This window comes from Myxocyprinus asiaticus, chromosome 10 (assembly GCF_019703515.2).
Source record: "Myxocyprinus asiaticus isolate MX2 ecotype Aquarium Trade chromosome 10, UBuf_Myxa_2, whole genome shotgun sequence".
Taxonomy (NCBI): Eukaryota; Metazoa; Chordata; class Actinopteri; order Cypriniformes; family Catostomidae; genus Myxocyprinus; species Myxocyprinus asiaticus.
Genome location: NC_059353.1, coordinates 50,801,562 through 50,815,785, shown reverse-complemented (window position 1 = coordinate 50,815,785; position 14,224 = coordinate 50,801,562). Strand labels below are relative to the sequence as shown.

General features: G+C 37.5%; 1 protein-coding gene across 1 annotated transcript in view; it reads right to left on the bottom strand.

Annotated features, from left to right (window-relative positions):
* Positions 1 to 4,171: 4,171 nt before the first annotated feature.
* The window catches only part of LOC127447616 (glycine receptor subunit alpha-2-like), a 31,020-nt gene continuing 20,967 nt past the window's right edge, over positions 4,172 to 14,224 (bottom strand). The window contains exons 7-9 of the mRNA XM_051709548.1: positions 10,713 to 10,927; positions 6,653 to 6,802; positions 4,172 to 4,447 (exon numbers count right to left, since the gene is read on the bottom strand). Of these exons, the coding sequence (XP_051565508.1) occupies positions 4,172 to 4,447; positions 6,653 to 6,802; positions 10,713 to 10,927 (641 nt within the window). The remainder of the gene's footprint in view (positions 4,448 to 6,652; positions 6,803 to 10,712; positions 10,928 to 14,224) is intronic.

The window sequence follows — 14,224 nt, the reverse complement described above, 5'->3', positions numbered from 1 at the left end:
CTATTTATAGAATGTAAAAAAAAATCTTTACTATGGCGGGCAAAGACATAGAGTCCAAAATGAATAAAATGCCAGATGCTGGATTTTTTTTAAATTTTTTTTTTTTTAAACACAATCCCAATAATAACCAGAAAAAGATTTGGTGGGGGCCTGGGTAGCTTAGCGAGTATTGATACTGACTACCACCCCTGGAGTCGTGAGTTTGAATCCAGGGTGTGCTGAGTGACTCCAGCCAGGACTCCTAAGCAACCAAATTGGCCCGGTTGCTAGGGAGGGTAGAGTCACATGGGGAAACCTCCTCGTAGTCACTATAATGTGGTTCGCTCTCGGTGGGGTGCGTGATGAGTTGTGCGTGGATGCCGCAGAGAATAGCGTGAAGCCTCAACACGTGCTACGTCTCCGCGGTAACGTGCTCAACAAGCCACGTGATAAGATGCGCGGATTGACGATCTCGGACATGGAGGCAACTGAGATTTGTCCTCCGCCACCTGGATTGAGGCGAGTCACTACGCCACCACAAGGACTTAGAGCGCATTGGGAATTGGCCATTCCAAATTGGGGAGAAAATCAAAAAAAAAAAAAAGGAAAAAAAGAAAGATTTGGTGCATAATGTGGGACTTTGAAGTATAAATAAGCCCGAAACACACTGGGGACTCTTATTTTGAAATTACGAAATGATGACAAAACTATCGGCAACTATTGACATAGATTTTCGCCGATAGTTCTAAAAAGCAACTATCGCCACCGATTTATCGGTAAAACCGTTATATCAGATCTACCTCTAGTTGAAACACTATGCAAGTACATGAACTTAGACGCATTTTGCAACACGAGCTCGATTTTGTGCATCGTAATGTGTCAGGGCAATTCATAACACAAGTACGTGTTGCATTCTTAGTGTTGCCACAAGGGGCACTATTGCAAGATTAGTGTGAACTGTACGCTTCAATGGTGAGATTTCTCTTTTAATGAAACTCATCATGGCAACAGTTCGAAGAGAATATTACTAAACAAGTCAGTATATTTATAGCAAGTTACCTGTATAATAACACATCCAGTTATTTATCGCCCCCTTGAGGACTAAGGTTTGTTACCGCTACAGTAACGCAAGAACGCACGTTAAGCATGTTCAACCAGAGAGGTGGCCATGCGATCACATCTGCGTTTACGTACTTGCATAGAGTATGTTTGGGCCTTCATGCAGTGGCTAATGTAGAGTTCCAAATCAAATATGAAACTATCTTTGATCTCCGACCATTCAATTGCCTGATGCGTGGAAGATAACGTACAAAGAAACAAAACCGCAATGCTTTTGTTAGCAAGTTTGCGATTGTCGTCAGAGATGTTTCTTAGCAAACAAATGCCGTAGTGAATTTATGCAATGCATGCATTTGTTCTACAGGTGTATGAATATCAAGAAAAGCAGTGTTGGGTAATTAGTTACTGTAATCTAATTACTTTGAGTCAAAGTAGTGTAAAATTGCAATTGAAATTATTGTAAGCAGATTGCTGTTAAGGACTTACTGTAAAATACATTTAAAAATGAATTATGTTCATATGTACATCATGCAGGGCTCCAGACTGCAACTAAATGGTTTCTCCCAAAGACAAACTCCACTGTGGTCAGCGCCATGTTGTTTGGTCACATGACTCTACATCAAAAGTTTAACCCTTTACTGACAGCACAGAGTCTCCTGGACTGAGATCAGTCGGTTTAAATGAATTTAAATTATGCATTGCGTATAGCGAAGCCAAAATACAATGTCCGCGCATGTGTACACGGGGTCACACGAGGTTAAAAATTAGGATAACTTTATATAATAACTATGTTATAGATAACCTTACTGTTGTTAAGACCAGTAAATTTACATCTGCATATAAACTCAAAATCAATGCCTTATCGTCAAATGAGCATTTCTGTTGGGCAAAATGTGCAATATTATCAGTCATTTCACTTGATGATAATATCATCACTTTTATTATTAGTGTCTGTCTTTACATTTTTAATTTTATAGTCCCCCACCTCCCACCGGTGCTACCAAATGAGGTGCTGGTCCCACCAACAGTAGAACGTTAATCTCAAATGTTAGTCTTGAACTGCTGAAAATAAAGACATTGTTTTGAATTTGAGCGAGGACAAAAATTTCTAGTGAAAGTTGTTTTAGAAAATCATTTGTAATGTGATTACTATTTTAGAGAACTTACTAAACAAGATTTATCATCCAATGTAGGAACTTTTAGATTCACTGATGCACTTTATTTGGATGAAGGTGAATGTTTTGTTATTATCGTAACTGTGTACTGTAAATCACTTTGGGTGCCGACATGTCTGTGTGACCAACTGTCCCGGATGAATGGAACGTCCCATATTTTGGCCGAATTTTGTCCCGTATGGAGGCGGCAAAATGGTCAAGTGCCACTTCAAAGGCCTCCGGTCGGACAACAATAGAGATTCTGGCGGATCCCCGTCCCATACATCACCTTGGGGAAATCTTGCTGAAATGTGAGATCTGGATTTCCGCACCAGTTACCAAGCTGAAAGTGGATCAGAGCACTTTTGCAAGTTGGAAATGGGAAATTAATACTTTCCGAGCTGAATTTAATGCAGCAAGTCTGACTTTTTTTTTTTTTTGCATCTGTTTTGTCATTGACACCCATTGGTTCAGTAGTCTTGAAATATCTGAATGTTTATCATATGCAGTGTTTAATAGTCTAATATTCCAACAAAATGTCAAACAATTCATTATGTCTCACAGCCATTGACATAGAGACAAAAACCCGTCTGATGACACATTAACATCACTCCGTACCTGAATGAGAGACAATGTGATTAACAATGTTTTTGATTTGTGAATTACATTGTTACTATATATATTCTTAAAAGTGGAAACCACCATTTTAATAGAATTTAGTAGTAGTAGTATTCTAGAAGTGTTTAACAAGTTGTGTCATGGATGTCTACGGGTACTTACGGGTGAATCTCATGAAAAACGTTTTCAGGTTAACATTAGTTAAATACATTAGTTAACGTGAGCTAACAATGAACAATACATTTCAACACTTTCATCTCGGTTATTGTCATTTCTACATTTACAGATACATTTTTAAAACTCAAAGTTGGATATATTAACATTACAAAATGCATGATGAACAAACATTAATTAACAAATAACCAAGATTGATAAATGCTGTAAAAATATTGTTCATTGTTGATTCAGGAGCGAATACATTTACTCATTTTAACATATAGAACCTTATTGTAAAAATACAAATGTCTTAAATCGTACTTTTAGGACCATTTTCATCTATTTATTTATTTATTGCATTGACATTATTTTTATGACAACATAAAATTGCTAATGCAATAATGTTTTGTTTACATCAGCATAAAGGCAGTAAAACAAATACTGCCACATATATATATATCTATACGTAAATACTCGACTATTATTTTGCATTTCAACAATGAGAATTCGGAAGAAAATGTGCTGAATTGTCATGAAAATAAATTCGCAATGCAAGAAATCTTAATGGCCCTACAAATAAGCTAATTTTCTTTCACACTAAATATAATTTCATATTTATTTTTTGTGATTTTTGGAGAGAAATATGACCTGGACATGTTCCTGACATGTTTCGGGAGATTTACACGTATAAAATTACAATATTTGGAGCTTGAGTTTGGATGTGCACTCATCAAACTTAGTCCGCTCAGTGTGTGTGTGTGTGTGTGTGTGTGTGTGTGTGTGTGTGTGTGTGTGTGTGTGTGTGTGTGTGTGTGTGTGTGTGTGTGTGTGTGTGTGTGTGTGTGTGTGTGTGTGTGTGTGTGTGTGTGTGTGTGTGTGCTGTGCTCGACTTGTAAAGAGCAAAAGAGTCACTCGAACTCGATTCATAAAAACTATTAAGAGTCGTATAAAACACTGATACTCGTCTTTCATATGAAACCTTCCGATGCGTTACAACTTTATCTAGTTAGTTACTATGTCACATTACATTTAGCAAATACTGCACTTTAATTCCATATTAAATATTCTTAATTGCTGCCATACATCTCCAGCTATCTCATGCGATGAACCACTGTTTGTCCACAGTGTTTCCACAAAATCCCTGACAGAAAGTAAAACCACCCTTCTCACTAAAATCACACAAGAAATGAAACGATTCCGACAAACTAGACTCTCCTGGCGCTCTCATGTCTGATAATCTTGTACGTTATCCAGTAAAAGACGTTGAAGATGAGGAACACCAGAGGAAACGCTGCACGAGATATCGTGTCAATTCTCTTCGCTCTGTCAACAAACTTCTTTCTGTTCGGCTCCGTGTTCTTCAGGATCGGCGGATGCTGAACGGAGTTAGTCGTCGCAGTTTTTACCGCGGTACCGTCCTTATCACAGGAAGTCATGTTGTAGCCAGGAAAGTGCAAACGTCCGGCTTGTAATTCGTCTTCCTGTGAGTTCAGAAATGAAGAAAAATGAAGAAGGTACTCTGTGTTATTGAGCTGAAAAGCAGCAAAACTATTTCATGAACTTGAGCATGACAACAACTCGAGGGCAGATCATTAGCAGCGTGTTGTTTTTATTCAATTAACATTCTCTCTCGTTTAATGAGTCGCCTGTAGCTGCGTCTTTTGTGTTTTTCAATTAGTCGGGTTTTGTCTCGGGTGTCGAGCCTCTTGAGGCCTTCAGGTACAAACGATTTATGACTACAATTAAAACTGAAATCAGAAAATTCACAAGAAAAATTGCGTCTCTAGAGCGAAACTTTCTCTGACCAGGGCACAAATAAGACATTTTGTGTTTTACTTTAAGCCCAAGAAAAAGTATATAAAAATGACTGAAAATTGAAAACAGGTTCATCATAGTAGACTTGTATTTGAGTCCTTTCTTTGTGTGTTTGCACTTTCATGTATTTTTAAATAATTGAATAGATCTGGACCAAAAAATTAGCATCACGTCATTGACCCAAATAATGAATATAAATAAATAACTTATTATTATTTTTAATGTTTATAACTTATAATAATGAAAACTTATAAACGAATTATATTTAATAATAAAAATAATACAATAAAAATAACTTATAATAATAACTTTTTTTAATATTATAAAAATTATAATAAACTAATAACTTATAAACTAATTATTTAATAATTTAATAACCGTACCTTTATTATGAAATATAATTACTTTGTAACGTATTAAATAAATACAAATAATAAACTAATAATAACTTATAAAATTAACTTAAAATAATTACATTTAATAATAATAATAATAACTTAACAAATAATAACTAATAAAATAAAAATAATAATAAATGAATAATGACTTATGAACTAATTGTTTAATAATTTAATAATAATAATAACTTAAACTAATAAAATAATAATAAACAAATAATACTTATAATAACTTATAAACAAATTATATTTAATAATAATTCATAAACTAGTAATAAAAATAATAAAAAATTTATAATAACTTGTAATAATTTATAAACTAATTATTTTAATAATTTAATAATATAACTTATAAATTAATAATAAAAATAATAATAAACAAATGACTTATAAACTAATTATATTTAATAATAATAATAACCTATAAACCAATAATTACTTATAAATTATTTAATAATTTAATAGTAATTATAACTTAAATTATAATAACCTATAAAATAGTAATAAAAATAATGATAACTTATAATAATAACTAATTATATTTAATAATTCATAAACTAGTAATAAAAAAACATATAATAATTTGTAATAATAACTTATGAACTAATTATTTTAATAATTTAATAATATAACTTATAAATTAATAATAAAATAATAATTAACGAATAATGACTTATAAACTAATTATATTTAATAATAATAATAATAACAAACTAATAATTATAAATTATTATTTAATAATTTAATAGTAATAATAACTTAAATTATAATAACCTATAAAATAATAAAAATAATGATAACAAACTAATTATACAATTAATAATTAACTAATAATAACTTATAAACTAATATTGAATAATTTAATTAGAATAATAACTTATAAACTTATCCTTTACGAATACTTTATACCCTGTAATGATTATAAAGTGTTACTAATTTTCAATTTCAGTTTCACTTTTTTAGTGAATTATCACATTAATACTATTTTTGTTCCCTTTGGAATTCATTTTTGCCCAAAGCCCAAAATTAGCAACTTTCTTGTATATTTGCAAATAATTAAAGAGTAAACAAAATAAAACCATCACTGAATGTCTGTTCAAACGCACGGGCACGACAGAGTCTTGTGCCCGTATGGAACTGTCTCCGTTTTCTTAAAGCACAGAATTAGAAATGTCGTAAACAGAGTCGATCATTAAACCTCAGACAGCGTTAAGTGAGTGATTTCTAATTTACTTTGGTGTTAATTCCCTCCTCGTCAAGACGATAACGCTGATGCATTTTAGCTGGTGAGGCTAATTTACTTTCTGAGTGGCGAGCGAGTGGCGGTGGCATAAGATATCATCTTCAGTCATTACACAGACACTGTAGAAGATCTGCCCTCTGACCTCAAGCAACAAACTGCTGTTGAACCTTGAAGAGCCCACAGTGACTAATCTGCCACAATATCACAGTGTTATTTCAGCGTGTTTGTACCTTTTGATTTCGTCTTCGCCTTCGTTTCAAGCGAAGAAATTCCCTCTGTTGTCTGGACACAAAGTTTACGCCGGCGTATTCCAGTAGAGCAGCGAAGACAAACAGCAGACACACGGCCATCCAGATGTCTATGGCCTTCACATAGGAAACCTGTTAGAAACCCATCCAGGAAAAAACATCAATATAGTTCTTTAACTTTCAACAACACAACCTACTGTACGACTCACTGACTTAAACTGTGAATCACACAATTATGAAAACGACACCGTCCTCATTTGAGAAAAGATTTAACTGAAATCTCCTGTAATAAAACGTACTTCATTTTGGCAGTCTACTAATGCATGCTTTGATTTCCAAATCATGATTTGGGTGAAAAATGAGTTAAAGTGATGTTAAACTAATCACCAAGATATAGACTCAATTTAGAGTTACCAACACATTAAGCGTTTATCATTATTTAGCTTAAAACCTCATCAGAGAAGCAGCGCTCACAGCAGACGGTAATTTGCATTATGGGTTATGGAACAAAAAAAGCTTATCACCCTGATAATTGTGTTCTCAGCGTTTGTTGCTTTGATTCTGTACTCTAAATGGCTTTCCTCTAAATATTTATATGCTTTGATGCAAGTCTCTGACGTATCGCAACACTTGTGGACGTCAATGCATCAGAGATGTGATTAATCTGAACACGGTGATGAGCTGTTTTAAAAACGTCATGTTTCTCATTTACATGAATCTAGAATCTAGAGCTCATTATAATGACGCAGCTTTGGTGTTCAGTGTAAATGTACATGATTTAAAACACTTTAAAACACATGCAACTGCTCTGGGGTTTATTGAGTGTTTGTGATAATGACACAAGCTAATGTTTTCATGCCTCATTAATTTAACATGTGTTTTGTTTACATGCCCTGCAATTGCACGCTCTTAAAGGAATAGTTCTCCCAAAAATGAACATTTGATCATTTACACACCCTTATGTCGTTCCCAGCCCAGTATTAAATACTGTCGTTCCCAGCCCAGTATTATTTTCCTCCTCCATTGAAACACAAAAGGAGAATTTATGCATAATGTCTGAGTGTCTGTTCGAGTTCATTTTTGGTTAATTGCATCCATTTAAATGCTTATTTATTTATCTCCTTTTCTCCCGATTTGGAATGCCCAATTCCCACTACTTAGTAGGTCCTCATGGTGGCGTAGTGACTCGCCTCAATCCGGGTGGCGGAGGACAAGTCTCAGTTGCCTCCGCTTCTGAGACCGTCAATCCGCGCATCTTATCACGTGACTCGTTGTGCGTGACACCGCGGAGACTCACAGCATGAGGAGGCTCATGCTACTCTCCGCGATCCACGCACAAATTACCACACGCCCCATTGAGAGCGAGAACCACTAATCGTGACCACGAGGAGGTTACCCCATGTGACTCTACCCTCCCTAGCAACCGGGCCAATTTGGTTGCTTAGGAGACCTGGCTGGAGTCACTCAGCACACCCTGGATTCGAACTCGCGACTCCAGCGGTGATAGTCAGCGTCAATACTCGCTGAGCTACATAGGCCCACTTAAATGCTTTCTTGAAAGCCAGGTTCAGATATCGCTTTGGATAAATTCTTCACACATTACATTAATGTGTTTGCACATTGCAAGTGCAAACACAAAACCCATCAAGAAAATGTCCTGGCCATATTTAACCCCAAATCAATTCCAAAAATATGGAATTATACTTTACATAAAGAAAAAGGAACCATTGGGGACCATTAAGTTTTGTTATTATTATTTTCAGTACACCAATTTTTTTTTTTTTTGCATTGCGGTAATGAGAATTTGGGCTAAATTGTAATAAAATACAGTTTTGAAAATACAGTGGATATAAAGTCTAAACACCCCCCCCCCCACCCCCCACCCCCACACACAAAAAAAATCAATATTGCCATTTTCTTTATTATAATGGTTTAAGTACCAAAAGTGTATAGGGTCTTTAGAGACTCGAGGTATGTAAGAGTGTGCTTCCATATATTATATTATTTATGATTATTTCATATCTATGTAATTTTACTATCACAGGATATCTAATTGTTTGTTTATTACAAGAGAAGTGAGCACTATATTCATACAAATAAACACTATATAACATTGACTTTCTGTGCAACAATAGTGAATTATCTGTATAACATATGCGTGTACACATACATATTATAAATGCTATTTCTTACTCAAGGTGGCGCTGATGTTTCAGTGATTGACTTTATTTATATTTGACATTGAAACAAGATGGAAGTAAACTATAGCAAGTTTAACAAATGAATTATTGTCATTTTTGTGTACTACTGAAATTATGTAACTTGTGCATCTATTTAGACTCGATAAGTGCCTGAGAAAATACACATAAGCTACACGTACATTACACATGTGTAAATTATGTTGTGTAGCTCAATATGTGTTTGACAGCCAGTTGCGTGTCGTGACATTTTTTTGTGTTTGAATATAATGAATCCTGTTCTTGATTTGTCCTGATTTGTTGCATTTTCTCTTTTATATATAAAAAATAAAACATCAAAATATATATAAAAAAATATATATTTTATTTTTTTATTTCTAATTGTCTTGAAAATTTGACACTGAGCATTTTGCATAACCATTTTTGGTAGATAAAAGATAAAATCTGTAAGAGTGTTTGGGGAAAATTACCATGCATTTAAGGGTTAATGTGATGATGCAATCAACCAAATTCAAGTGAACAACAAATGGAAACGTTTTAGTTTAAAAAGACAATAACCTGGTTGCGTAAGTGTGCACGCCCCTCAACTAATACTTGTCTGAAGCACCTTTTGCTTTTAATCTAGCAACCAGTCTTTTTTGAAAAACAGTCTTGATATGTCCATTTTTTTTCCCCACTCTACCATGCAAAAAAGCTCCAGATCGATCAAATTGGGAGGGGATGTCCTGTGCACAGCCCTCTTCAAGTCATTCCACAAGTTTGCGATTGGATTTAGGTCTAGTCTCTTGATCTTCTGAAGCCATTCCTTTGTTGACTTTGATTTGTGTTTGGGGTCATTATCGTACTGAGGAGTGAAATTCCTCTTCAGCTTTCTAATGGACGCCTGCAAATTTTGTGCCAAAATGGACTGGTATTTTGCACGATCCATGACAACTTCTATCTTGACTAGTGCCCCAGTCCCCGCAGAAGAGAAGCAGCCCCATAGCATGATGCTTCCACCAGCATGCTTCACCGTGGGTATGGTGTTGTTTGGGTGATGAGAGGTACTTTTTTGCGCCAAACGTACCTTTTTAAAATGATGGCCAAAAGGTTCTATCTTGGTGTCATTAGACCATAAAACATTTTGCCACATGGTTCTGGGTCATTGGAAATATGCAAATTTGGCCAAATTTGTAAGTAATGATGTCCGTCTTGCCACCCTACCCCACAGCCCAGACAAATGAAGAATATTGTTGTCACATGCAGCGAGTGACCAGTACTTGCCAGATATTCTTGCAGCTCCTTAAATGTTGCTGTAGACCTCTTGGAAGCCTCCCTGATAAGTTTTCTTGTTATTTTCCATACATTTTTGATGGGCGCCCTGTTCTTTGGAATGCCATTGTGGTGCCCCATTTTCTCCACTTGTTTATGATGGCTTTCACGGTGTTCCATGGCACATCTAATGTTTTGGAAATTTTTTTGTACCCCTCTACTGACTGTTATCCCTTCACAGTGAGATCCTGCACATCCTTTGTAAGCTCTTTGTGGACCATTGCTTCAGCAGTAAGATGCAACCAAGAAGATGCCAAGAAATCCTACAGCTGATTTCTTAATTGATGATTGGAGTATTATAATTACTTCTAAGAGTTTGAATATGATTGGTTAATTCCAAACAGAGTCACATGCCCCATTATAAAAGGGTGTGCACACTTATGCAACCAGGTTTCTTTAGGATAAAATATTTTAAAAAATAGAGTCTCTGGATAAGGCATAGAATCATGTTTGACTGTACAGTATGCCATGTATTCTCTGATGTACATTCAGGGTCACAGGTGAACCCTGGTGCTGCATTAAGTTGATCTGACCTTTGGCAGTGAAGCTCGCGAGCCGGAGCTCTGAGTTGTCATGGTGAGGACGGTGGTGATGCCGAGTGCGACACGAGCCGGCGCTGCATCCATGTTGATCCAGAAGGAGACCCAGGAGAGGATGACGATCAGCAGACTGGGGATGTACATCTGGATGAGGTAATAACCCATCTGACGCTCTAGATGAAACTTCACCTCAATACAGGTGAACTTACCTAAACACACACAAGAAAGAGATACAGGGTCATTTCATGAGGAATCAAATTTTCCTTAATCTCTAGAGATAAGAGCTTGATATACTATGAAAACACATTGACTTTAAAAATGTCAAGTGGTGTAACCATCAAGTAAAATGTATTAAAGTACTTTTCTTGCACCTTGAATACATGTAAATGTACACAAAAAAAAACAAGTTTTCAAACATATTTTCCAAGTTTTATATTTATCATGAATGTTTCCGAGGGTTACTCCATTTGACCTGAACAATATGCCTTTTCATAAAAATGTTTTAAATCTTCACACACAGTCATGAGGGTCTAAAGGGATCTTCATTTTGTTTTGTCGCATGACAACAGAATGATGACCTGCATGTTGGTTACACCACTTGACTTCAATTTGGTGGACAAAAGTTTTTTAAAATATTAATAATATTCTTAGGGGGGCCTGGTTGGAGTCGTGAGTTCGAATCTAGGGCGTGCTGAGTGACTCCAGCCAGGTCTCCTAAGCAACCAAATTGGCCCGATTGCTAGGGACGGTTGAGTCACATGGGGTAACCTCCTCGTGGTCGCGATTAGTGGTTCTTGCTCTCAATGGGGTGTGTGGAAAGTTGTGCTTGGATCGCGGAGAGTAGCATGAGCCTCCACATGCTGTGAGTCTCCGTGGTGTCATGCACAACGAGTCATGTGATAAGATGCATGGATTGACGGTCTCAGATGCGGAGGCAACTGAGACTTGTCCTCCACCACACGGATTGAGTTGAGTAACCATGCCACCACGAGGACCTACTAAGTAGTGGGAATTGGGCATTTCAAACTGGGAGAAAAGGGGATATATAAAAAAAGTGTTTCCTCAGCTGTCCCCAGCCTCTGAATGTTTCCAGTCTTTTATGTTTGGTAGTTTTGTGTCTCTGACCGGCCATGTTGAGGACCAGAAGGCTGTGAATATTCTGCGTGATATGGGGGGCTCTCAGTCTTTTATATTGCTTGACGTTTTGCCTCTTTGCGTGGAGTCCGCGTGTAACGTCAGCACTATTGTTCAGGGCATTGAAATGGGTTTCGTACCTGTCCCTCTCCATCGCATCTGGGTGTCATCTGATTTGGTGTCCGGATGTTTGGTCGGTTCTCACAGGTGCTCTTAAGAAAGATGTATTCCCTGCGCCTTCAGATGTCACTAAACTGACTCAGAGTCCCACCGTCATTCCAGAAACCATTGCCTTTTTGCCCATCTTTCATGAATCACTTATTGATGCCCAAAAAAGTGATCCCACATTAGGAAAATGTCACTCGATTCAGAGATACAGCGGCCGTGTAGTCATCGGTTTCTTTGAAACAACAAAGTGTTGATGCGTCAGTGGAGTGCTCGTCTGTTGAATGATGAGGATTCAGATGATTGGAATACGGTACATCAAATTGTGGTCCCTTCAAAATTTTGGCAGCATGTTTTAGTTTTGGCCCATGATCACCCTTGCTCTGGGCATGTTGGTATAACCAAAACTTATAACAGGGTGCTCCAACATTTCTATCGGCCGGGGTTAAAAGCTGATGTGTGTCAGCATTGTAAAACCAGTCATACCTGCCAAGTGGCCAGCAAACTGAACCAGGTGGTGCTGCCTGCTCCTCTTCATCCTATACCAGCCATCGGCAAACCATTTGAGCGTGTTATTGTTGCTTGCGTTGGTCCAATCCCGTGCACTAGATCTGGTTATCAGTACCTTCTGACAATAATGTGTGTTGCCACATGATTTCCAGAAGTGATACCGTTGTGAAAAATCACTGCTACAGTGATCATTAAAGTTTTAACAAAAATGTTCACCACGTTTGGTCTACCGAAAATAGTTCAAACCGATCGAGGCTCAAATTTCTTGTCTAAAGCTTTTCGAAACACATTGCAAGCCCTTGGTGTGTCGCACGTTGTGTCCAGCGCATACCATCCTGAATCGCAGGGTGCTTTGGAGTGCTGGCATCAGACAATACTGTCTAGGGACAGGGAATGATTGGGATGATTGGGTCCCGATGGTGTTATTTGCTGTTCACGAGGCAAGAAAGGAGTCCATTGGTTTCAGTCTGTCTGAATTAGTTTTTGGGCATAATGTACGGGGACCTTTGAAAGTACTGAAGGATGAATTTTTCTCTAGAGGTTCATCAGCAAAAACAAATGTGCTTGAATTTGTCTCTAGTTCCCGCGAATGTTTGTGTAGTGCGTGCGCTATCGCAAAAGAAGTGCTCTCTCACTCACAAGACAAAATGAAGCGCTGATTTGATAGACGAACAATTGCGTGTAATTTCATGCTGGGAGAAAATGTTTTAGTGTTGCTTGCTTCCCCTGGCACTGCTTTTGCTGCATGTTTTTCTGGGCCGTACGTGGTTAAGAGCAAGCTGACTGACACTGATTATATAATTCATACCCCATAGCGAAAACGAAAGATGCGTTTATGCCATGTAAATATGCTTTAACCGTATCTATGCCGTACTGCGAAAAACTGATGAGGTGAGTAACCCTCCTGTCCATAATCAAAGCACTAAGATGGGGTAGAGCGGGTGTCTGTAGTTTCCAATACTTTGATCATGGATGATTGTGACGATGGGTTGGAAATGCATAAGGAGATGTTCAACGGTGGTCGTCTGATAAACTTGGAAATCCTTTACTGTCCCAGTTGTCTTACCTGCCTGCTGATCAAAAACAGGATATAACTGATTTGGTATAAAGCTACCCTGATTTAATGATTTCCTTTCCTGGGGGGTCTGGGTAGCTCAGCGAGTATTGACCCTAACTACCACCCCTGGAGTCGCGAGTTCGAATCCAGAGTGTGCTGAGTGACTCCAGCCAGGTCTCCTAAGCAACCAAATTGGCCCGGTTGCTAGGGAGGGTAGAGTCACATGGGGTAACCTCCTCATGGTCGCGATTAGTGGTTCTCGCTCTCAATGGGGCGTGTGGTGAGTTGTGCGTGGATTGCGGAGAGTAGCATGAGCCTCCACATGCTGTGAGTCTCCGCGGTGTCATGCACAATGAGCCACATGATAAGATGTGCGGATTGATGGTCTCAGAAGCGGAGGCAACTGAGACTTGTCCTCCGCCACCCGGGTTGAGATAAGTAACCGCGCCACCACGAGGACCTACTTAGTAGTGAGAATTGGGTATTCCAAATTGGGAGAAAAGGGGATCAAATTAAAAATAAAGAAAAAAAAATGATGTCCTTTTCTGTACCACCGTTATTCAACATGACATCGATGTGGGTAGTGCATCAAACAGCATGTGTATCGCTGTCCGGTAGGTAAGAGGGGAGTAATGAAGAA